This window comes from Balaenoptera acutorostrata, chromosome 5, assembly GCF_949987535.1.
Source record: "Balaenoptera acutorostrata chromosome 5, mBalAcu1.1, whole genome shotgun sequence".
In the NCBI taxonomy this organism is placed as follows: Eukaryota; Metazoa; Chordata; class Mammalia; order Artiodactyla; family Balaenopteridae; genus Balaenoptera; species Balaenoptera acutorostrata.
The window spans coordinates 110,317,964-110,340,532 of NC_080068.1; the positions used below are offsets into that span (position 1 = coordinate 110,317,964).

A 22,569-nucleotide genomic window follows, 5' to 3' on the forward strand; every position below is an offset into this window, starting at 1 on the left:
GGTGAATATTTTCTATTTATCAATATATATCAAAATCTCTAAACAGTTTATTTTTGAGTTATCTGTTTTTACTTTTTTCTATTTCACCCATAACAATTTTTAATATGATTGTTTATGATTCATCAGCGCTAAGTGCTTAATTACAAGCTCATTTCTAGTTATGTAATTAGAAGAAGCATATACAATTATAGAATGTAATTCAGTAACACTTTTGATGAATGATTTATGTAATCCTTGTTTTAAAGGGAAAGGAACTTGAGAAATTATATATTCTGCAAACACAATTTTTAAAAAATCATTAAGGCAATGAAGGACTTTCCAGGTGAAGTTGGCAGATAGAGGTATTGCAACCCCCGTCTCCCCAAGAGAGATCAGACCCCCAAATAACAAAGAGAACAAGAACCAGAAAAATCATACTCCATCTTTAATGAAACAATGTTCAAGATTCTATAACTTGAACTACAATATTTGAAGATAGAAAGCAGACTGACTGAAGAAAAAATTATTGAGTAGAGAAGAGGAAAATCAGACTTAAATGCATGGGGAGAGGGAGGGTCAAGAGGGCTATCAGGAAGCAAGTCACTTTGCTGTCACAGAATCCCAGAAAATTTCAGGAATTCAGGATACCAGAAACCACAGAGGAAGGGTATAAGAAGGGGCTGGAATCATGTTTAATTAAAAATTTTATTTAGAGACCCAGATTCCCGCCACCACCTTGTGTAAGCAAGTAACTATTTCCCCCAACTCCTGCAAGAGACCGGAAGTTTATTCTATGAGAAAAGTGTAATAGAGACTCTCCAAGTATAGGGAGAGAAGGGTGAGAATGATGTGACACCGAAAATAAGAACTAAGTGCCCTTAATTCCAGAATTCCTTCAGAAGCTAGAATCATCTCCTCAATCAGAGATTAAAAGAGTCTCTTTACAGAATCAGAACTATCCCCAGAGAAAATACTATAGCTGTAATTTTTTTTTAAAAAGCCAGCTGGCCACCTGGTCACTCAATCACTAAGGAAGCCCACCTTCAAGCCTTTCATTCAGACTTCCGATCAACTTTTTAGTGATTCACTCTTATATGAACTGACAGCCAAGGAATATCAAAATGTGGAAAACTTCCAAAATAGAAAACTTCCAAAATAGAATAGACCAAAGCAACAAACACAACGAAAGGAGAGATCAGAAAAGATATTGCATTAATGAAACAGGGATAGAATGAAAAAGAAAAACCATCAGAGAACAAGAACCATCAGAGAACAAGAAAGAACTTCTAAAAACATGTTAGCCAAAATAAAGAGCAAGTAGAAAATCTAAAAGATGAAGTGTAGGACATCATCTGAAAAAAACAGGACCAAAAAAAAAAGAAGACATAGAGATAGGAGCTGAAAGAAGCATTTTTTTTTTCAAATAGAGATTTAATCCATGAATCCAATACCTCAGTATTCTCAATAATAGGAGAACCAGAAAGAGAAAACAGATAAAATGGTGGGGAGGAAAATATCAAAGAACTAATATAAGAACATGTGTCAGGATGTGTTTCTCTTGACTGAAAAAGCTCGCTTAAAAAATGACCTAAAGCAAGGCATATTGTTGTGGGGGAAAAGCATAAAAAAATTTTTAAAAAGGAGAAGTGTTGTGATAAAAAAAGAAGTTCCTAACAGCTTCCAAAGAGAAAAAAACAAAAGAGGTCACATAGAGAAAATCTGGAATCAAAATGCCGTCACAATTCTCAATAGCAACATGGAAAGCTAGAAGACAGTGAAGCAATGCTTTCAAAATTCTAAAGGAAAGTTTCCAACCTAAAATTTTATGCCTGACCAATCAATCAATCAGGTATGAAAGTAATAAAGAAAATGTCAAGGTCTCAAGAAAATGTGCATAGTTATGTAAAAGATGTGCTTCACTAAAATAAGAGAGTAGATAATAAAAAGGAATAGGTGGTATCTAATCAAGAGTGGGTGAAGAGAGTTCTTGGTATGATGGCAAAGGGAAGTCACAGGACCAGACAGAGCTAGGTAGCAGGCGTAGAAAGCAGTGAGCCCATGTTTTAGTTAAAGGTCAGGAGGCCCAGGAAAGATGTCTTCAGGAAAAGAAAAATGGAGCTGGCCAATTATTTGACAGTTTTCACACAGTGGAAAATTTTACCATAGAGCATTTTATAGAACTTCTGTGCAGGGAAAGTCTTGGATGTTAAAAAAAAAAAAAAAAAAAAAAAATTGTATGGCACAGTTAGTTTTGATTTGAAAGAGCAATATACATTTATTATATAGAAAAACAGAGATGGATTTCAGGAAAGAAAACCAATGAGTTGAAAAGCATTAGCTTTGGTCACCAGATTTTCTTTCGGGGTAGAGAAGTGTGTACAGAACAAGGAACTTTTTTTGTCATTACATGCCTTTTAGCATTATTTGAGTCATTACGTGCCTTTTAGCATTATTTGAATTTTAAAGCCAATTACCTATAACATGATTGCGTGAAAGTTTTTAAAGAGGAGGAACAGGAGCGCACAACTGGGACCAAGCTTGCTTCTAAGATATCTGGTTAAGAATCCTTCTTTGAGGGCTTCCCTGGTGGCGCAGTGGTTGAGAGTCTGCCTGCTGATGCAGGGGACACGGGTTCGAGCCCTGGTCTGGGAGGATCCCACGTGCCGCGGAGCGGCTGGGCCCGTGAGCCACAGCTGCTGAGCCTGCGCTTCTGGAGCCTGTGCCCCGCGACGGGAGGGGCCGCGATAGTGAAAGGCCCGCGCACCGCGATGAAGAGCGGTCCCCGCACCGCGATGAAGAGTGGCCCCCACTTGCCGCAACTGGAGAAAGCCCTCGCACGAACCAAAGACCCAGCACAGCCAAAAATAAATAAATAAATAAATAAATAAATAAATAAAATTAAAAAAAAAAAAAAAGAATCCTTCTTTGAGAAGCAAAGGCTCAGAGCATGATTGGCTTGGGGCAAATTTAGAGATCATTCAGTTCAACCTTCTCATTTTGTAAATATAAAAGTTGAGGCTCCACCTGGGGAAGAGGAATGTAGCAAGTTAGTGTGAGAGCTGGAACTAGAATCCAGTCATTGACTTCCTGTTCACTCCCCACATCTAAAGAAAGGAGTAAATGGGAACATAGAGAATTAGAATAACTTTTGGTGTCAGAGAGATTGAATTTAAATCTTGTCTTCATCATTTGTGACCTTGGACCAGCCACTTGGCCTTTTTGTAAAATGGGAAATAACAACACCTATATGCATGGTTTGGACTCGGAAAAGGCTAATAAATGTTAAATGAATCTTTAAAAAGTAAACAAACAAAAACCCCCAAGGACAGGATGCCTAGTAGAGTCATAAATACATCTAGCACAAGCTTAGTTTTGGGAGTGTGAATAAGGCATAGTCTTACTATCTTTCAAAATATGTCTTACATTAAAAATCAATACATACTCTTTACCGACATATGTGTTCTTAGACTATATGTGTATCTTTACCAACATATATGTTCTTAGACTATATCGGTATCTTTATCAACATATATTTTCTTAGAGAAGAATCAATCAGTTTGTCTAGAATCTTGCCTTGTTTTTTAGAAGCTGCCAGTTGAAAGACATTCTGAGAGTGAGTGATGATTAATTTTGTTTATTTACCACCACATATAGCAGAGATACGTGGATTGAGGTTTCCTGGCTGTTCGGTTATGTTTCATTGGCTTACATCATAGGATGTGTTATAGTTAAAACTTTTATGACATATAGATTAATTGAAGTAGAAATGTGAAGGAAAGGTCCTTAATTTATAGTCCATGAATTCTACAGCATTTATTTGGATCAAAAATATTTACATTTACTTTGGAATATGCATTACCTTGGCCAATAGATAAGTTTACAATTCAATTTTTATCCTTTATTAGAATTCAGTGTATGTACAGAGAACCACAATACCGAATTTTGGGGGTCAGTCAGTGAAACACTTGTTTGCTATGTTGTCGGCGAACCATTGATTAAATACGGGTGTTTTTCACCCAGCACATTAACCTTTATTAGATACTCATAGTTGATGTTTTGATACTCTTTCTACACTTGTCAGATCTATCCGTGTGTATATTAATAAATCTATCTATCCATTGTATATTATATTACAAACTCTCTGGGTCAGATGCTTTAAATGTAATTAGAAATTATATTTCATACCAGTTTCTGTAGATAGGAATGGTTTAAGAAAAAAATTTAGATGTATTTCTCTTCGTCCTTTCCTTTCTTTGTCACTTCCTTTATGTGTAACCAGCACATATTCCATTCCTTCTTCTCTTAAATCAGTGGTGAACCTAAGAGTGATACCCAGAAATTCTTCATTAAAAAAGATGGTCTCTAAGCTTCCTTCCAGCTCCAAGTATGTTGGTCAGAGAAGGCATAGCATGATGTAATGGAAAGCCTGTGAGCTTTGGAGTCAGACCTGGATTCAGAGTTCATCTGGAATGTTTGCTGGCTAGGTGATCTTGTCATGTTATTGCAAGAGATAATAAGAGCTATTTAAAGTATTAAAATTTTTTTAAAAAGAATTAAATGATTAAATCAAGAAAAAAATCTTTGTAAAGATTTTGACATCTAGCAGACACTGCATACATGCTAGTCCCCTATGGTGTTGTAATTCCAGAAGATAGTAGGACCAATGAGATGAATAAAATGAGAGGAAGTATACAATAGTCCCCCCATATCTGTGGTTTTGCTTTCCTCTGTTTCAGTTACCTGTGGTCTGTCATGGTCAGAAAATATTAAATGGAAAATTCCAAAAAGAAACAATTCATAAGTTTGAAATTATACACTCTCCTCCAACCCGCCCAGGACATGAATCATCCCTTTGTCCAGGGTTTCCATGCTGTATACACTCTCCCCCTGCCAGCCACCACCCCCAGCATAGGAACAAGCATAGTACAGTTGATTGACCCTTGAACTACATGGGTTTGAACTGCATGGGTCCACTTATTTTTTTCAGTAAATATATACTACTGTACTACATGAGCTGTGGTTGGTTGAATCCGCAGGTGCAGAACCATGGATAAGGAGGGCCAACTCTAAAGTTTTACTCAGATTTTCGGCTGCGTGGGGTTGGGGGGTTGGGGGAGAGGTCAAAGCCCCAAAACTGCTCATTGGTTAAGGGTCAACAGTATTTATAGAGTTCAGTACTATCCCTGGTTTCAGGCATCCACTGGGGGTCTTAGAACATATCCCCTGTGGCTAAGGGGGGACTACTGTATTTGCATAGAGTAGTTATCTAGGATGGAAGACTCCAAACTGTCTGAGTTGGGGTCCTTAATTTGTTGTGTCACCTGGAACAAGTTACTTGACCTCTTTGGGCTTCAATTTCCTCATCTTAAAACAGTACCTACTTTAAGATATTTGTACACCCATGTTCATAGCAGCAGTATTCGCAGTAGCTGAGGTGGAAGCAACCCAAATGTCCATGGATGGATGAATAGATAAACAAAATGTGATACATATATATACAGTTGTCCCTTGGTATCCATGGGGGATTGGTTTCAAGACCCCCTCATATACCAAAGTCCGAGGATGCTCAAGTCTCTTATAAAAAATGGCATAGTATCTGCATATAACCTACACACATTCTTTCATATATTGATACCTTAAATAATCTCTAGATTACTTATAATACCTAATACAATGTAAATGTTATGTAAATAGTTGTATGTACAATGTAAATGCTACGTAAATAGTGGCTGGTGCATGGCAAATTGAAGTTTTGCTTTTTTGGAACTTTCCGGAATTTTTTTTTAATATTTTCAGTTCGAGGTTGACTGATCTGCAGATGTGGGACCTGCAGATATGAAGGGATGAGTGTATACAATGGAATATTATTAAGAAGTCCTATCAAATGCTACAACATGGATGAGACTTGAGGACATTATACCAAATGAAATAAGCCAGTCACAAAAAGACAAATACTGTATGATTCCATTATATGAAGTATCTAAGGTGGTCACATTCATAGAAACAGAAAGTAGAATAGTGGTTACCAGGGGCTGGAGGGAGGGAGAAAAGGGAAGTTGTTGCTCAACAGGTATAGAGTTTCAGTTTTGCAAGATGAAAAAATTCTGAAGGTCTGTTTCACAACGATGTGAATATACTTAACACTATTGGGCTGTACACTTATAACGGTTAAGATGGTAAGTTTTATATTCTCTTTTTTTACCACAATAAAATAGGTAGAAAAAAAAAATATATATATAGTACCTACTTCATAGTGTTGTGCATTAAACAAGTAAATACATGTAAAGCACTTAGAATAAGCACTTAGCATTACTCAGGAATATTAAGTTTATATTATTATTATTATTATCATTATTATCAGTATCACTCCATGTTTCATGAACATGCTTTCTACTGTTTGCCTCTGTGCTTCTTGCTCCTTTGCTTTTGGAATTCCTTTCTATCCTACAAGGCCCTCCTCAAACACCACCTCCTCCAGTTCACCATCCCTGATTTTTCCCCATCTGAATATCCCACTCCCTCCTTTGATGTTTCTATTTGTACTTTTTTAATGGCACTTAATGCATTCTGTCTTGTATGATACAGGTTTGGGTACTACTTGGATGCTGTTGGTGTGTAGTGTTTTACTCTTCTTTGTATCCCCTGTGAGTCACACATGTTAGCACATGAAATAACCAGAACTTTGTGAGTTGCTTAAACCTATACCATTTGCACTTGAGTTAATTAATGTATTACATGATTTGGACTAAGTTGTCACTGTTGACAGAGCATCGAAAAGGGATCATATTTTTGACCTTTGTATTCCAAGCCACTACCATAATACTGATATATAGGAAATGCCCAGTGATTGCTGAATGAATTAATGAATGAACCGATTAATGAATCAATGAATTGTGCAGTTTCTAGAACTATTAATAATTATAGACCTTTAACGATCAATAAGAAAGAATAACAAATTCCTCAACAAAATCACTCAACTTCATGTTGCTGCAGAAGCTCTCCATGCCACTTGTCTCATGATTTTTTTTTTTAGTGTATTTATTTTACTAAGGATTTAAATAAGATACAAAAATGGAAATGGTTGATGTGAATCTTAAGGCTTAATATCTATAGGTTTTCATCTGCATTCATTTTCTATTTCTGCTGTAGCAAATTACCACAAATTTGGCAGCTTAAAAATAACCTATATTATCTCAACATATAACAAATGTTATCTTAAAATAACATATTTCTGTCGGTCAGAAATCCAGGTGGACTCAACTAGTTTGTCTGCACCAGGTGTCATTAGGTCAAAATCAGCTGTTGACTTGGTTCGGCTCTTATCTGAAGTGTCTGAGGGAGTGGTCCCAGGACCATTCAAGTTGTTGGTAGAATTCAGCTCCACGCAGTTATAGGACTAAGGTTCCTGTTCCCTTGCTGAGTCAGAGGGGAGTCGTTCTCAGGTTCTACAGCTACCCACACTCCCTGTCTCATGGCCTCCTTCACCATGAAAGCCAGCAATGGTGGGTCAAGTCCTTCTGTCTGACTTTTCTATTTCGTCTCTTGTTTCCTGCCTGAGAAAGTTCTTTACTTTTAAGGCCTCACATAATTAGATTGAGCCCACCCATGTAATCCAAAATAATCTTGTTATTTTAAGGTCCTTAATCTTAATTACATCTGCAAAAAATTCTTGCTGTGTTGACTGGATTCCAGGGATTAGGATGCGAACATCTTTAGGAGGTCATTCTGCCTGCCATACCATCCCTGTCTCTTTTTTTTTTTTTGCAATTTATTTGTTTACATAGCCATGTCATTTGTCCTTTAGAGTTTCCTGCAGTGTGGATTTTGCTGATTTCATCCCCCTGGTGTTGTTTCACGTACTACCCTGTTCCCTGTATTGCCTAGAGATTGCTACTTAGGTCTAGATTGTAGCGACATAATCAGATCCAGGTTCACTTTGGGGATAAGACTACATCACAGGTGGTGGTGTGTTCTATCAGTAGGCCCATGTCTGGTTGTCTCTTGTGTAATGTGAGCAGCATTCATGGTCATTGCCCCAGCTCATTACTTCAATAAGGATTGCAAATTGCTGACATTCTATTTTAATATTCTGCCTTCATTTACTTTCCTTTATCAACTATTTGGTTACACTGAGGTACAGTTCACATAGGAAAGGCCAGAGAAAACTTTATTATTTTTCTATATTCTCCAGTTTTCAAAGTGAATTGGTTATCTGCCAGAAGTGACCAGTTAGGCTTTTTTCTTTTTTAGTATAATTATTATTGACTCGCCAATTTAATATTTGAAATGCTTCAATCCATTGATGTTACAGTTCTCATTCATGCTTAGATATTCCCATTGACTCCTGAGTGTTTTTGACAAGGCTTCAATGGTATCTGATAGCATCCATGCTTTCAGTATAACAAGATGTTCCAGCTCATCTTGTATATTTCCTGCCTCATGTCTGACATCAGCTATGTCTCCATGGAGCTCAAAATTCTTTTAAGAGCAGATGCTGTTATTTACCACAGTCTAGGTACTAGGGATGGTCATTGCTACTGGTTTGGTATTTGTTTCTAGGCTTTTCAGTGATCTGAACTAGGCAATACCTTTTATTTATTTATTTATTTATTTATTTATTTATTTTTTAAACAAAATCTTCATGGGTTCATACTGATACTTCCAACTTAAATTCAGCACTATGGGATTTTAACCTAACCTCACTTGTCTATCCTTATATTTTCTTCTATGCTAAAAAAAATTCTGTTTCCTAATGACATAGCATGTTTCTTACTTGTTTTATCTCATAATACACACATTAGAGTTCTAAAACAACAAACAGTAACAATGATTACTGAAAATAGTTTTGAGAATTTTTAAACATTATTTTTTACACAATAGCATCTTCCATAGCCATGTATATTCTTCATTCCTTTTTATAGCTGCAGAGTACTCCATTACATTTATTCTACCAGTGCTCTGTCAGTGGGAAATTGGCTTGTTTCCATTTTGTTGTTATTTCAAATATTGCCTCAACGAATAAATCTTTTTATATGTTTGTCAGTGTGTCCACTGGATAGATTTTATTACAAGTGAAAGCACAAATGACACGTAATTTTGCTGAATATTGTTAAGTTCTTCCTCCAAAGGGTTGTGACATTTTTGTATTCCCACCAGCAATATATGATGGTGTCTGTTTCCTCACAGTCTGGCTGATAGACTGTTATCAAATTTTAGGATTTTTTGCCACAGTAATAGGTGATCATTAGATAATTATCTTAGTATAATTTCAATAATTATTTCTCTTATTTTGAACAATATTGAACAACTTTGGTTTATGGCCTATTTGCATATTATTGTTCATGAATTGTCCAAATCTTTTGCCCGTTTTACTGTGAGATTATTAGGCTTTTTCTTTATATTTAAAAGCCTGTTATATATTAGGGATATTAACCCTTTGCACTATAAATTGCAAATCATTTTCTCTGTCATTTGTCTTTTTACATATAATTTTTGGTTTCTGTCATTTGAAAGGGTTTTGGGTTTTTTTTTCATTTTTACTTTGACATACTTATTAACCTTACCCCTTATTATGTGTGGACTTTCAGACATAGTTAGGAAATTATTTCCCACTCCCCTAGGTTATGGAGAAATTTACTCATGTCCTTTTATTTGTTAATTTGTTCTTGCATGTTAAATCTCTAACCCATTTGAAATTTATGTGTGGTGAGAGGAAAGGATCTAATTTTATTTTATATAGAGCTATCAGGTTAACCCAACGTCACTTATTAAAAAGTCCATCTTGTCCCCAGTGGTTTGAAGTGCCACCTTTGTTGCATGTTAAATTTTTGTATTCATATGGTTCCATTGATCTATATCTCTCATCATTATTTGCCTGTTTTTTTCTGACCTGCGTTTGATGGCATGGAAATTAGGAGCACGTGATGCAATAAAACCTTTTAGACCTAATAAAATCCATCATGTAAATAGTTCTTAGAATTAGTTGTTTTGTTTAAATGAGGGAAATAAACTCACTCTTTAGCATGTAGCAAAAGGAATGTGAACCTAAGTAAAGAGAGATTTATAAAAATAAATTGTCGAAACTTTTCTTTAAGAGGGTTTCATGGGGAAGCAGCCTGATATGATTAACACTTGAGGTCAGCCTCTGGGTCAGGATCCCACCCTTCAGGAGCTGCTATGTTGTGAGCATGTTCTTCATTTCGCCGAGCTTTAGTTTCCTCACTTCTCAGATGGAGATAATAAAATCTTTCAGGGCTGTTGTGAGCACAGAAGGATCTGCGTACCGTCACCCAGCATAGCTGCCAACACATAAAGGGCACTAGGTGAGTGATGGTTCTCTTCTCTCTCCCTCCAGGGAAAAATGCATCTATAATTTTTACTATGAGGTTTTCTCCAGCTACTCATGAAAATAAGAACTAGCCCGATTTTTACCCTGCAAAGCTGGTTAAATAAAGGGGCAGATGAGAAATCAAGATTCTTTAATTCTCTGGTCGTTGGTGCTGCCTTCACTGGACGGCAGCCTGCCTAGGCTCTTTTTTCACAGTGAGACAGGAAAGGTGGTTGACAGCAGCCATAGGGATTGTTGACTTCTATGGAGGTGATGGAAGCCTGGTAGGAGGGGAGAATTCAGGAGCAGGGTTGAGAGCAGAGAGCTTGCTTTTCTCTTCTCGGTACAACTTTGGTTTTGGTTTTCCAGTTCAAAAGGTGAATCTGACTTATACTTAACATCCAGAAATTTCCAGAAAATCTCTTTGTCTTTACCCTAAAAGCGCCTCCTTACCCTGAAGTTGAGAGATTTGTGTCTAGAAAGAACAATTATTAACCAATACAATTTGCCTCTGTTCAGAATGAAATGGAGATCTGAGCATTTTTCCGACGAAATGCTTCATCTTTCAAGATCCCTACATCTGATTTTCTTTCAGTGTTCTAGTTTTCCTTATTTAGCCTAATAATTTTCACAATTGTCTACTTTAGATTGTAAAACAGTATAGATATATTTAAGGCATTTGTTCCAAAAACATGTTTTAAAATCATTTTAAAGTTATTTTTCTTTTCATGAATTATTGATGCGCTAATCATGACTTCAATCCGTAATGTTTTTCCTTTTTAAATAAACCCATTAAAAATATTTCATACAGTTCATCATTCAGTGTTAAGAATTGTAATTATATGAATATGAACAGGCACTACATAAATATGATTTGATCAGTTTTAGACAACACTGATTAGAGTCTATTCAGACAGCATTTGAAATACTGTTTTCAAATACACTTCTATTTAATCTTTGCAACAGCTTTGTCAGTATTATTAACCATAGTTTATGGTTGAGGAGACTGAGGCCCAAAGAAGTTCAATTTTAAGCAGCCCAGGATCACACAGCCAATTGCAGTTCTGGACTAGAAATTCTGATTCCAATGTAGAGTTCTTGCCGCAGTGCTACAGCTGAACTAAATTTTCAATCAGCAAGAGCATTAGTTTAGACATGCATACATATTGAATTCTCCATATTTAACATGACATCAGATTTTCCACTGAATGAATCCTGTGCTTCATTACAAATGTTCCATTTGTAATCTTTCAACCTCTTGCTTACTTTTCTTAATTAATATGGATAGCTAATTAGTCCTTTGGTATGTCCAAATGACAACTATTTAAACTACTATGAAATAATATTCTGGTAACTTGAAACCTCTTAAGGAACAGTCCTCACAAAAGGTTTTTTTTTTTTTTTTTTAATGGCACAAGGTAGCACTGTTAGTTAAAAAAGAACTTAGTGCTGAGGTCTGGTTTTGTTTTCCAGGTGGCGTTGCATGCTTGTGGAGTGGCAACAGACATGGTGATTGAGCACTGCATCAAAACACGGGCTTCCTTTGTCACGTGCCCTTGCTGTTATGGTTTCATTCAGAACACCTCAAAGTTTAATTTTCCAAAAAGGTGAAATCTTGTATTCTGCCAAAGGCACCAATATGGGTATTAAATCGGTACACAAAACTCATTTGGTATAAAGTTGCAAGGAGGTTTCAGTTTTGAGCTCATTTCCTTTTTCCACAATGGCAAGTGTTGTTTATAAGCTGTATAAGGAAGAGAGGATCTCCTCCATGTCTGCCCTTGATTTTTTCTCCTAAATCCAGCTCTTGCTGAAATTCAGAAGCGAGTGTATCCAGGAGTCAGCTGCCTGGAAGTCTGCCAGCTTCAGCACTTCTCTGTGTACTTCTAAATGGAAATCATCACCTATGAGAGGCAGTAGGGGTAGTGGTTAAGTGCTTAGGACCTGGAAGTATTCCACCTGGATGCAAGTATTGACTCCTCATGCTTTTGTAAATTGTTTCACCTGAGGCAATCTACTCAAACTCTTTGCCTACATTTTCTCATCTACAAGAGGGGGATTATAATAGTAACTACCTCAAGGTTTGTATGAGAATTGAATGATATATATGTAAATCACTTAGAAGTGGCACAGAGTGAGCACTCCATAAATGTGAGCTGTTGCTAACTACAGTAGTAACAGTAGTAGTTTTAAATTCTGCCCGCGGGTGGTGGTGGTGAACCTGCAAGCTCAGTGGCCATTTTTACAGTCCTCCTTTTCCCGCATAGAAAAGGGAGACATTTTAATTCTCACTACTTTCACTCAACCTAGTGGAGGGCCATTCTTGGTGTTTATGACATCTCACTCTGACTTATAGTTACGGAGAATCCAGCTGATCATTTTAATTATAGGAGAGATTAAATATGCTAGTTTTGGAAAGTCTATCCTATCATGTGTCAAAAAAGAGTTCTTGATCATTTTCATCATTGCTTTTAAGAAACCTTTGAAATTTCCATTTGAATTTGTACTTAAGAGCTTCTAAGTAATTTAAAATAAAGTAAAAATAATAGCCTTTTTCTTTATTTCATTATTTTGTTCTTTCCTACAATTTGCAACTGTTGAGAGAAAAACAAAGGATCTATGGAAAAGCAAAAAATAAAATATAATTTGAGGGTTATTGAATACTTGAAATTTTATTTTATTCTAAATCTATACAGGTAAAAAGTGTAGTTTACAACCCATCAAGAAATTTGTAAGTCTAGCACTATAAAGATTCTTAAGAATGGTAATTTGAGTTGTTCAGCCTGCAATCTCACTTGACTGATTTTAAAGTCTCAATTTAGGGACTGTCAGCTTTTTCACATCTCTGTAGATTTACTGACATTTGCCCCCTTTGTCATTAGAGGACCACTCCCAGGTCACTATCCCTTTGCCCTCATCACCCTAGGGCCAGGTGCCAGACAACTAAGGACAGCCCCTGTGCTTCAGAACCTACTGACATTGTTCACACCGGCCAGTCCTAAGCTTGATCACTCTGCCCTGCCATTCCTTCCCATGGAATACATAATAAAGGCTATAGACCATGTTTTACCCCACTGATCAACCGGGTGCTTCCCCATGTGACCCTGTATGACATGGCTTGCCCCCTCTTCTTGGGAACTGTGAATAACAAACTTTCTTTTCAGTGGCAGTCCTCTCCTGATTTGTCGGCCTCACCACACCTGAATAACAATAAAACCTACATTTTAAAGTGCCTGAATCTGTGTGCACCCATGTGGGGAAGAGAAAAAAGTTACACTTCTCTAATAGTGTAAACAATCTTTGAAAGAAATTCTTTAAAATTAATTACATACCGATGGTATACTTTTGTCTTTTTATAAAGATATTTCAAACTGGCATAGTTTTTAGTTCAGGACAGTATTATATACTCTTCAGATAAAATACATATTTTTGTTAATAATTTAAATTCTTCAAGACTATTTCTACTCTTAATCTTTGGTATTAAAATGAGTAATTCCTTTCTCTTTTCTATTTCAGTGAACAATTCAAGAAAACTTTATCATACAAGGTAACTTTAAAAAGATCTAGATGTTTTCCTCATATACTTTTTTTTTTTTTTTTTTTTGACTGCGTTGGGTCTTTGTTGTTGCACGCGGGCTTTCTCTAGTTGTGGCGAGCAGGGACTACTCTTCGTTGTGGTGCACAGGCTTCTCATTGCGGTGGCTTCTCTTGTTGCGGAGCACGGGCTCTAGGTGCACGGGCTTCAGTAGTTGTGGCTCACGGGCTCTAGAGCGCAGGCTCAGTAGTTGTGGCGCATGGGCTCAGTTGCTCCACGGCATGTGGGATCTTCCTGGACCAGGGCTCGAACCTGTGTCCCCTGCATTAGCAGGCAGATTCTTAACCACTGTGCCACCAGGGAAGCCTCCCTCATGTACTTTTTATTCCTTCTTTATTTTCCCTCTCAAATTTGTAATGGAGTATATAATCTATAGTTATACTTGAATTACTTGTGAACCTCTAATATGGATTTTTTTTCTTGTTGGCAAATCAAGATTAATCTTCAAGTAGTTGACAAGATTTGTGAAAGGTCTGAGAGTTTACCCGACTCACAAGCTAACAAGTTAGCCTGCCACAGTTTCATGGATGCTGGCAGAAGATAGGAAACTCCTGAGTCAGAGACAAAGGATAGAATTGCTCACAGCAGTAGGAGTAGCCAGACTATCATCATTTTTACACTGACTCTCCGAGGCCCAGTTCCCACAGGACAGCACAAACAGGGCCAGCTGACACCTACATATATACAGTGAGTTGCATTATAGGGGAGGAAACCTGAGTTTAGGAAACTCAAAATGTTTTAAGATGTAGTCTTTAAGTAAGCATGCCTCCCCTTTTCTCTAGAGGGAGACACTGTATAGTTTCCAAGGCCATTCACTATACAAATGTCTTTGAAAAGATAATCTGGAACAGAGGCGAATTTTTCTGTAAAAGGTAAGATAGTAAATATTTTAGGCTTTGCTAGCCACTTGCAAATCTCCCACATACTCTACATTGTCCTTGTCATTGTTTTTATTGGTTTACAACCCTTTAAAAATGTAAAAGCCATTCTTAACTTTCAAGCCATACAAAAGCAGTTCCTAGGCTAGATTTGGACAATGGGCCGTAATAGTTTGCCAGCCCCTGGTCTGGAACAAAGACAGTGCCTCTGCTCACAAGATGTGAAGAAACACAAGAGACCCACAGAGAACTGTCTTCCAGCGGTAGTCACAACATTACATAGTTTTGAGTCACCAGTCTGAGCAAAAAATAAATAAACAATAACCAAAAACTAGACCTTTGTTTTTAATCCCTCCTTTAGTGATGCTAGGTAAAGCAAACGCTAAGAGGGTAAATGGGAAAAACCTAGGGCAGTGAGGAGGCAGGGTGCCACAGCCTCACTGGCTGGGGAAAAAATGTAAACTTTCTAGAGTTGGGAGAGATGGGACACCCAGGCTCTTTCAGAGAGCATAAAACTCCCTGGTACTTCCGTTCATCTTTATCTCCTCTTTCTCCCACACCCCCAGAGCTGCTTGGCTCCCCGCCTTTTGAGTGTCTTAGGTGTAAATGCTCTACAGAGAAGTCTTAACCTCTCGGGTGCTATTGCAAGGTGGTATCTCAGTATTTCTTAACCATGGTGGGTGGAGTGGCAGGCAGAACTAAATGGACCTAGTGCCCAGATATCTTGAGAGTCACTTTGGAGGTATTTTTCTCCATAGTTCAATTTAGGCAGCAAGCCTTTACTGAGTACCTACTATGTGCCTTCCCCTTTCAGAATTTAACTTCTACTGGGGAGAACACTTACACAACTAATTCCAATAAAATATGATGAGACTTATCAGGACAAGGGAAACAAACCTCATCTGAGGTTGTGATTGCCTTGACATTACCTTTACTTAAAGTGAACCTTAACTTACAAACATGAGGACAAAGAGCATGCTTTTCTTCAAATTACATCATTCTAAATTCTTCGGCCTCTTTATGCCAGTTCACGGGAGCTTAATAAATGTTATTCATTTGAATCATTTTATTAGTATCCTACCCATTGCCACTAAATTTTATAGTGACCATTAAAGAAGTTGTTTTTTTTTTTAGAGTTGAGACAAAAGTAACCCTTCTAAAAGAACCAACATCACACAATCACTTATTTAATAAGGTAATCAGAATAACCTTATTTAAAAGTTGAGACAAAAATAACCCTTCAAAAAGAACCAACATTGCAAATCACTTATTTAATAAGGTAATCATGATAACCTTATGAAAAAATGTAGGCCTCAAATTGAACGTACAAAAGACCAAGGAGACAAATGATTGATCTGAGTTCAACACTGTTTGCTAAGCTGACAGGTGAGATCATTTACACACTTGGAAACTGCAGCTGTTCTGAATGAACAGTTGTCACGGGAGCACTGCAGTCGTCTCAACTCTGAGTGATCACTCACCTTGGGCTGCGTGCAGATCTAAGAGTGCAGTGCAGACTCATCACCTCTCTGTCCCTTTAAAGCCTTGTTCTTTTCATTAATCTAATCTTTCCTAAAATTGTAATGCACCTCCTGCAGCCTTCTGGAGTGGGAGGAGGGAGTGGGCCAGCCTCCTCTCCTCTGAAGGGACGGAGTGAATGGAAGGGTCCAGCCAAGCAGAAGAGGAGCCAGCACCCTGCTGGGGATGTGGGAGAACTGCAGAGGCCACAGTAGTGATCTTCTGTAGTACTTCCCTTCCTTCTCCTAGTGGAGGCAAAGCCACTTAGAATGTCTTCTTGGAGCCATGTTCCTGAGACTCAAATTTTATTCAAAGGAAAATATAAGTGACTTTTAGGTCTTTTAGTTTAACACATTATAACCACAAAATTGTAAGCATATTTTGGCTAAAAGCAGCTGGTTAAAGAGCCCTGAGGACCTTCCATGCATCTGTTCTTCAGAACTATATCTGAAGAACAGTCTACTTGAAGGGAGAAAAAGTTATTGAGTACCATTTCCTGAAAATGTGCTTCTTTCAAAAATACTATTTGTGCAGCACTTTGTGCAATTAAACAATGTAGAGTTCCAGAAAAAGGAGTTAGTTTTTTGTTTTTTAATTTTGAAGCAGATTTAAATAAAGCTACAGTCTATTGCTTTTTCTTTTAGGAACACATGATTCTATGCAGATTTGCAGATCAGACAGCTGTCCAGCTTCCACCCCAACGAAGGCTCATAGGTATGTGTTTTCACAGAGCAGCTGTTGAGTAGATTATGTACAAGATGCCTAGGAATCAATGGACCAACTCTATACAGGAAAATAGGGAACCTCTATTTTGTCCATTTATCAACAAGGCACTAAAGTTTGTTTTTCCCAGAAAAAAAAAATCTGTCTTGAAAAGGGCTCTAACTATAACAATATTTTGTCCCATTTTTGTCAACATTAATACTTTCAAATGTATTTTCAATATTTGTACATTAAGTAGAATTATTATGTTAAATCTCTTATTGTTACAAAGAAACTGAAGAATCTATCAAAAGCCATAGAAGAAAATACTAAAGATGGAAAAATCAGCTATGCATGCCAAAATTGATATATTATAAAATGTATAAACAAGGATGATAATGTTTTCTTTTCAGAAAAAAGTATACTTGTATATTATTAATCATAGACCAATTTGTTTGACATTTGTAATATTAAACATTACCTAACTTAGAAGAAAAATAGCATTGCAAGTTTAAGTAATGAATTTATCCAAGACTTTGCTTTAGAAAAAGTAATCACATTTGGAAGGATAATAGCAGCTAACAGCTATTGCACATTTAAGCTCTGAGCTAAATCTCCTCCACCCATGATCTCAATAAATTCTTATAAAAATAATTATGGAGTATGTGCTGTTGTTTACATTTTACGGATGGGAGAGCTTGCCCAGGATCCTTCAGCTGGTGAATGGTGAAGCCACACTGTAAACCCTAATTATTTGATTCCAGACATAAAGCTCCATTTTTGCAATGACCCCCAGTGATAGAGTCACATCACTGGAAAGTCAGGTTCCAAAACTAGGGCTTAACATGATTGAATAAAGTCAAAACTAATCTTAAAAATTATTCAGAAAAGCCCCACATTGGAGACCATCATGATGTAGTGGAAAACAGATTGCTGTTTCTTTGGCTCAGCACCAGGTGTAGTAATTAGCTTGCATTCAGGGACCATGTTGTATGAGAAATAGTTACCTTTAAACTGTAAACTCAAGGTCAGCACAGCAAGATAATCACAGTTGGAGAGGCATTTGAGACCTGAGTCTGAAGGAACAAGTGATTTCCTTCTTTTTCTACACCCTGGAGCATAAACATACGGAAGAAGCTTGCTCTTTCCTGCATGCAACCTCTTTCATTCTCCTTCCCTCTTCCTCCTCTTTTTCCCATTCCCAACATTTTGAGTAGTTGAATGCACAGTTGAATCTATATAGAGAGGTATAATTTACATATGTGTGTGTGTGTGTGTGTGTGTGTGTGTGTGTATATATCTCAAGTTACATTTGCTACAACTCCACTAGAGTCAATGAAGGCATAATTGGTGTGATGGATGGGGGTGTATATGTTGATGTTTTAGGCATCAAACCAGAAGGGAGTGGCTGGGAGGGAAATTGCTAGAGTGGAGGAGGAGGAGCATTTGGCAAGATCGCTGGCATGAAGTGAGGGAAGGTCAGGTTCAAAGTCACAGACTCCATCAAATGTCTACATCTATTCTTTGAACCATACTTTTGTTCTGTGAACATTTTAGGAAGCTTCCCAGACCCCGAAAGGTAGACTACCAACAACTGACTTTCAGTTGTGAAGACACTTCTTCAACATGTAAAAACATGAGACTCTTCTACATAATGCAGAAGGAAAAATTAACTGGACTGGGGTCAAAGGCAAGGGTAAATGAGCTGCAGTGTAACCCAGGGTGGGTACTGAAGGAATGTAGAGCATCCCATTCTGACAGAGAATGTTTCATTTTAAATTGAAAGGTAGGTAGGATGGAGGGGGGGACATTTACAGATGTCTTAAAGGAGGAACAATATTTTAAGGAAAAAAAGAATGTCAGCCATGCAGCTGTTGATGAAGAGGGGGCCATTTAGCCTAAATAGAATCCTAGACATCTCTTTTTATATCGCTTCTATCGCAGTTCATCCTTTTTGGCATGGGGCCTTTTAGGGGAAATGTACAACATATTTTAAATCTGAATCTTTCGTTGTCAATTTCTTACCTACTGATTTCACCTTCCACTGTTTTTCTGGGAGGATTCATCTGTCTTCCACAGAAGAACTTTCCTATTTCAGTTACGTCTTTACTTTTAAAGCTGTTTTAGCTTAGCAATTTCTGCTGTCATTCAAATAAATCATTTTAAAATAATGTATAGGAATTATTATAATTATTGAGGAAAAAATGGAACGAATGAAGTTCTGCATAGTCAGTAACCTTTTTCCAAGAAGATGAAAAAGTTTATATATTGAATTTAAAGAAATTGAAAGTGTAAAAGTAAACCTTAGCTTTGAATATATTCAACCCCAAATCAGTTTTTTTTCCTTAGCTACTTTGAAATAGAAGTTTGCATTTGCCAAAGGACACAAAATAACTGCTTTGCTTGCCAGTCAAGTTTCCTCTTTTGTTTTCCAAGATTAGAAAGAAAATTGAATTACCGCTATTTCATAAGGGTACAGGAGCTCTATTAAATTAAGATTATATTACACTCAACATTACACATCCACCTGAAATAATCAGCACACAATTGAGAATTTTCTCAAGTATTTTCTATTATTTCTTCATTGTCCTAAAAACTCCATGTGCAAAATGTAATATGTCTTTCAGGTATCCCTTTGTCTGGATGTTATTTTAGACATTCTTAAAGACAGATTTTTTTTTTTTTTTTTTACAATATTGCAGATAATGTATTTTCATAGGGCATGAAGAGGAAAGGTGTTAAAATGGATTTTTAACCAAAGTGGGAAATGGAATCTGTAGTTTTTATTTGAGATTTATTTATAAATACATTTTAAAAGGTTAACATTCTTTAAATTACTAGCAGAAACAAATCTGTGAAATGTCGTATATCTGTAATTGTCTTCTGTCCATACTGATCAAGAACTAAATCAAAAGAGACGGAACAGGACTTGGGGGCAAACATCATTCTGCATCGTACTCGTAGATTTTGTCGTTGTATAGAGTCCCTTAAGCAAATCGAAGCTGCACTGTTAGCTGAAGGGTGTCTCATGATACCATTTGACTGCATTTCAGGAAAACAGTGCATGTTCCTGGTGGATCTGGATCGAGCAAGAGCTGCTGAAGAATGTGGCTACTCTATTCAAGTGATATCCATGGAACCAGAGAGCTGCTCTCCCAAAAATAACATGATCGTGGGAGTCCCCATGTAGCATGAGATAGTCCGCGTTTGATGTTTTGCCATCCGTCTCTGTGATGAAAGCCCAGTGGCATTCAGGAGGGTCTTGGCATAACCAGGAGACAGCATTAGCCATCTTGAACCTATTGTGCTCAGGAAAGAACACAGCAGGAAAGTCTTGGAGGAAGGCTGCCTGCAAAGCATCACAAATGCTCTTGTAATTGTGATTAAAGGACTGCTGGTTTTCATAGTGAGAATCCCCTGAAGCCTCAGCTGCCAGCAGACTGATACTCACGAGAGGAGTTTCCATTACTGGAATAACGCTTTCTTTCTCAGTTCACAGCTTTTCTGATCTTGCCAGTGTGGGGTTCAGTTCAAAAGAATGTACTTGCAGCCTTAAAATCATTTAGAGATTCAAGTGGAGACCAAAACTAGACTCCAGTGGGGTTTGTTGGTTTGTTTGTTTTTTATATTTTTAGCAATTGTACTTTTTAAATAATTTTTTCAAAAATCTAGTCAGATAGTTACAGTATGCTTATATTTTTAAGCCAGGGTGAGTTGGACTTAGGTATCATTTCATATACTCCTTTTAAATATATTTCTCATAAATTACCAAATAAGATCATTGATGGTTCAAACATTTTATATGAAGATATTAAATAATTTCAGTAAATTTCCCATTACGGGAACATGTAATTTGGACTTAAATTCTAACTAATCAGTAAATACATTGATTTATTAATTCAAGACAATAAATAATTGTTGCAGATCCATTATTTTCAAAATCCTGACCTAGATTTGTCTAAGGATACAAAGATGAGTTGCAACAGACACAGTGCCTTGCCTGTAAAAGTAAATCATGTACAAGAGAAAGGTTCATGAATTAGTTAAGTTCTTTACATCATAATATAATGTATGGTCACAGGATTTGTTTTTCAGATACCAATCATTTTTTATTTTTATTTTTATTTATTTATTTTTTTTTGGTAAAACGTACTGAGTATAAATTGCAGGTGGAAGGAGTTGAGTATGGAAGCTTATTTGAGTAGTTCTCTCCACCCAAATTGTCCTTATTCCACCAGCCAAAGTTTTTAAAACCAGATGGCAGGTCTTTTCTCACATGCTGCTAATTATTTTTTACATGTCCTGGGTTATTCCACTTGAGATAAGATTTATTTCATCAATTTTGATGTTTTCAACCCCCCGTATGACACATATCATGAGGAGAAAGGGCTTTAATAAATAACTCTTTCATCACTGTGGATTAAAATACAGGAATAATTTATAAAGGGGACGGGGGTTTGAACTCTTGCTTTCTGGGATAAAATTAAAGAAAAGAATTAAGCATCAGCCCTGAGTATCTTAGTCATTTGCACCTATAAACATACCATGCTCTTTTATCCAGGGCTTTCTTTTTCAACTGAGGAAAAATTTACAGCCAATAAAATAGCAGACTTTAAGTGTTCAGTTTGAGAAGTTTTGACAACCGTATATACTCATGCAACCACCACCAGAAATAAGATATAGAATATTTCTGTCAGTCCAGAAAATTCTCTCATGTGCTTTCAGTTCAATTTCCCCCACCCCAAAGGCAACCACTCTCTGATTTCTATCACCCTACATTTGTTTTGCCTATTTTTGTCCTTCACATAAGTGAAGTCATTTAGTATATAGTCTTTTGTGTCTGGCTTCTTTTGCTCAACATGGTATTTTTTGAGAAATATCCACTTCATTGTGTGCATCAATGCTTTCTTCTTATTCCTAAGTAGTATTTCGTTATATAAATATATCAAAATGTGTTTATCCATTCTCCTATTGGTATTTATTTGGATTGTTTTCACTTTGAGGATATTATGAATAAGGTCTATGAATATGCTTGTATAAGTCTTTTTGTAGACATATATTTTCATTTCTCTTGGATAAATACCCAGTAGTAGAACTGCTGGGTCATTGAAGAAATGAATGTCAGTTGCCAAACAATTTTCCAAAGTTGTTGTACCATGTTATATTCCCACCAGCAACGTATAAAGGGTCTAGTTCTCTACATCCTCACCAACATTTGATGTTGTCAGTTTTTTAAATTTTTACCATTCTGGTGGATGTGAAATGGTATCTCATTGTGGTTTTAATTTTCATTTCTCTGATGACTAGTACGTTAAGCATCATTTATAAAGTGTCTACTCAAGTCTTTTGCTCATTTTTAAAATTAGGTAATTTGGGGTCTTTTATCGTTGATTATATATCCTGGATATGAGTCCATTGTCATATAAATGTATTGAGACTATTTTTCCCAGTCTGTGGCTTGCTTACTCATTTTTATAATGAACGTTTCAATTTTTAATAAGCCTAATTTATATTTTTCTTTTATGGTTAATATTTTCTGTGTCCTCTCTTATAAATCTTTACCTACCCTA

At 36.7% G+C, this 22,569-nt stretch overlaps 1 protein-coding gene across 2 annotated transcripts in view; it reads left to right on the plus strand.

The window, feature by feature from the left end:
- GSTCD (glutathione S-transferase C-terminal domain containing) overlaps positions 1-22,207 on the plus strand; it is a 128,555-nt gene extending 106,348 nt beyond the window's left edge. For both annotated transcript variants that reach the window (XM_007190986.2, XM_007190985.2), the window contains 4 exons: positions 11,780-11,913; positions 13,823-13,853; positions 16,942-17,011; positions 20,053-22,207. In XM_007190986.2, the coding sequence (XP_007191048.1) occupies positions 11,780-11,913; positions 13,823-13,853; positions 16,942-17,011; positions 20,053-20,189 (372 nt within the window). In that variant the 3' untranslated portion in view covers positions 20,190-22,207. The remainder of the gene's footprint in view (positions 1-11,779; positions 11,914-13,822; positions 13,854-16,941; positions 17,012-20,052) is intronic.
- The last annotated feature ends 362 nt before the right edge of the window (positions 22,208-22,569 follow it).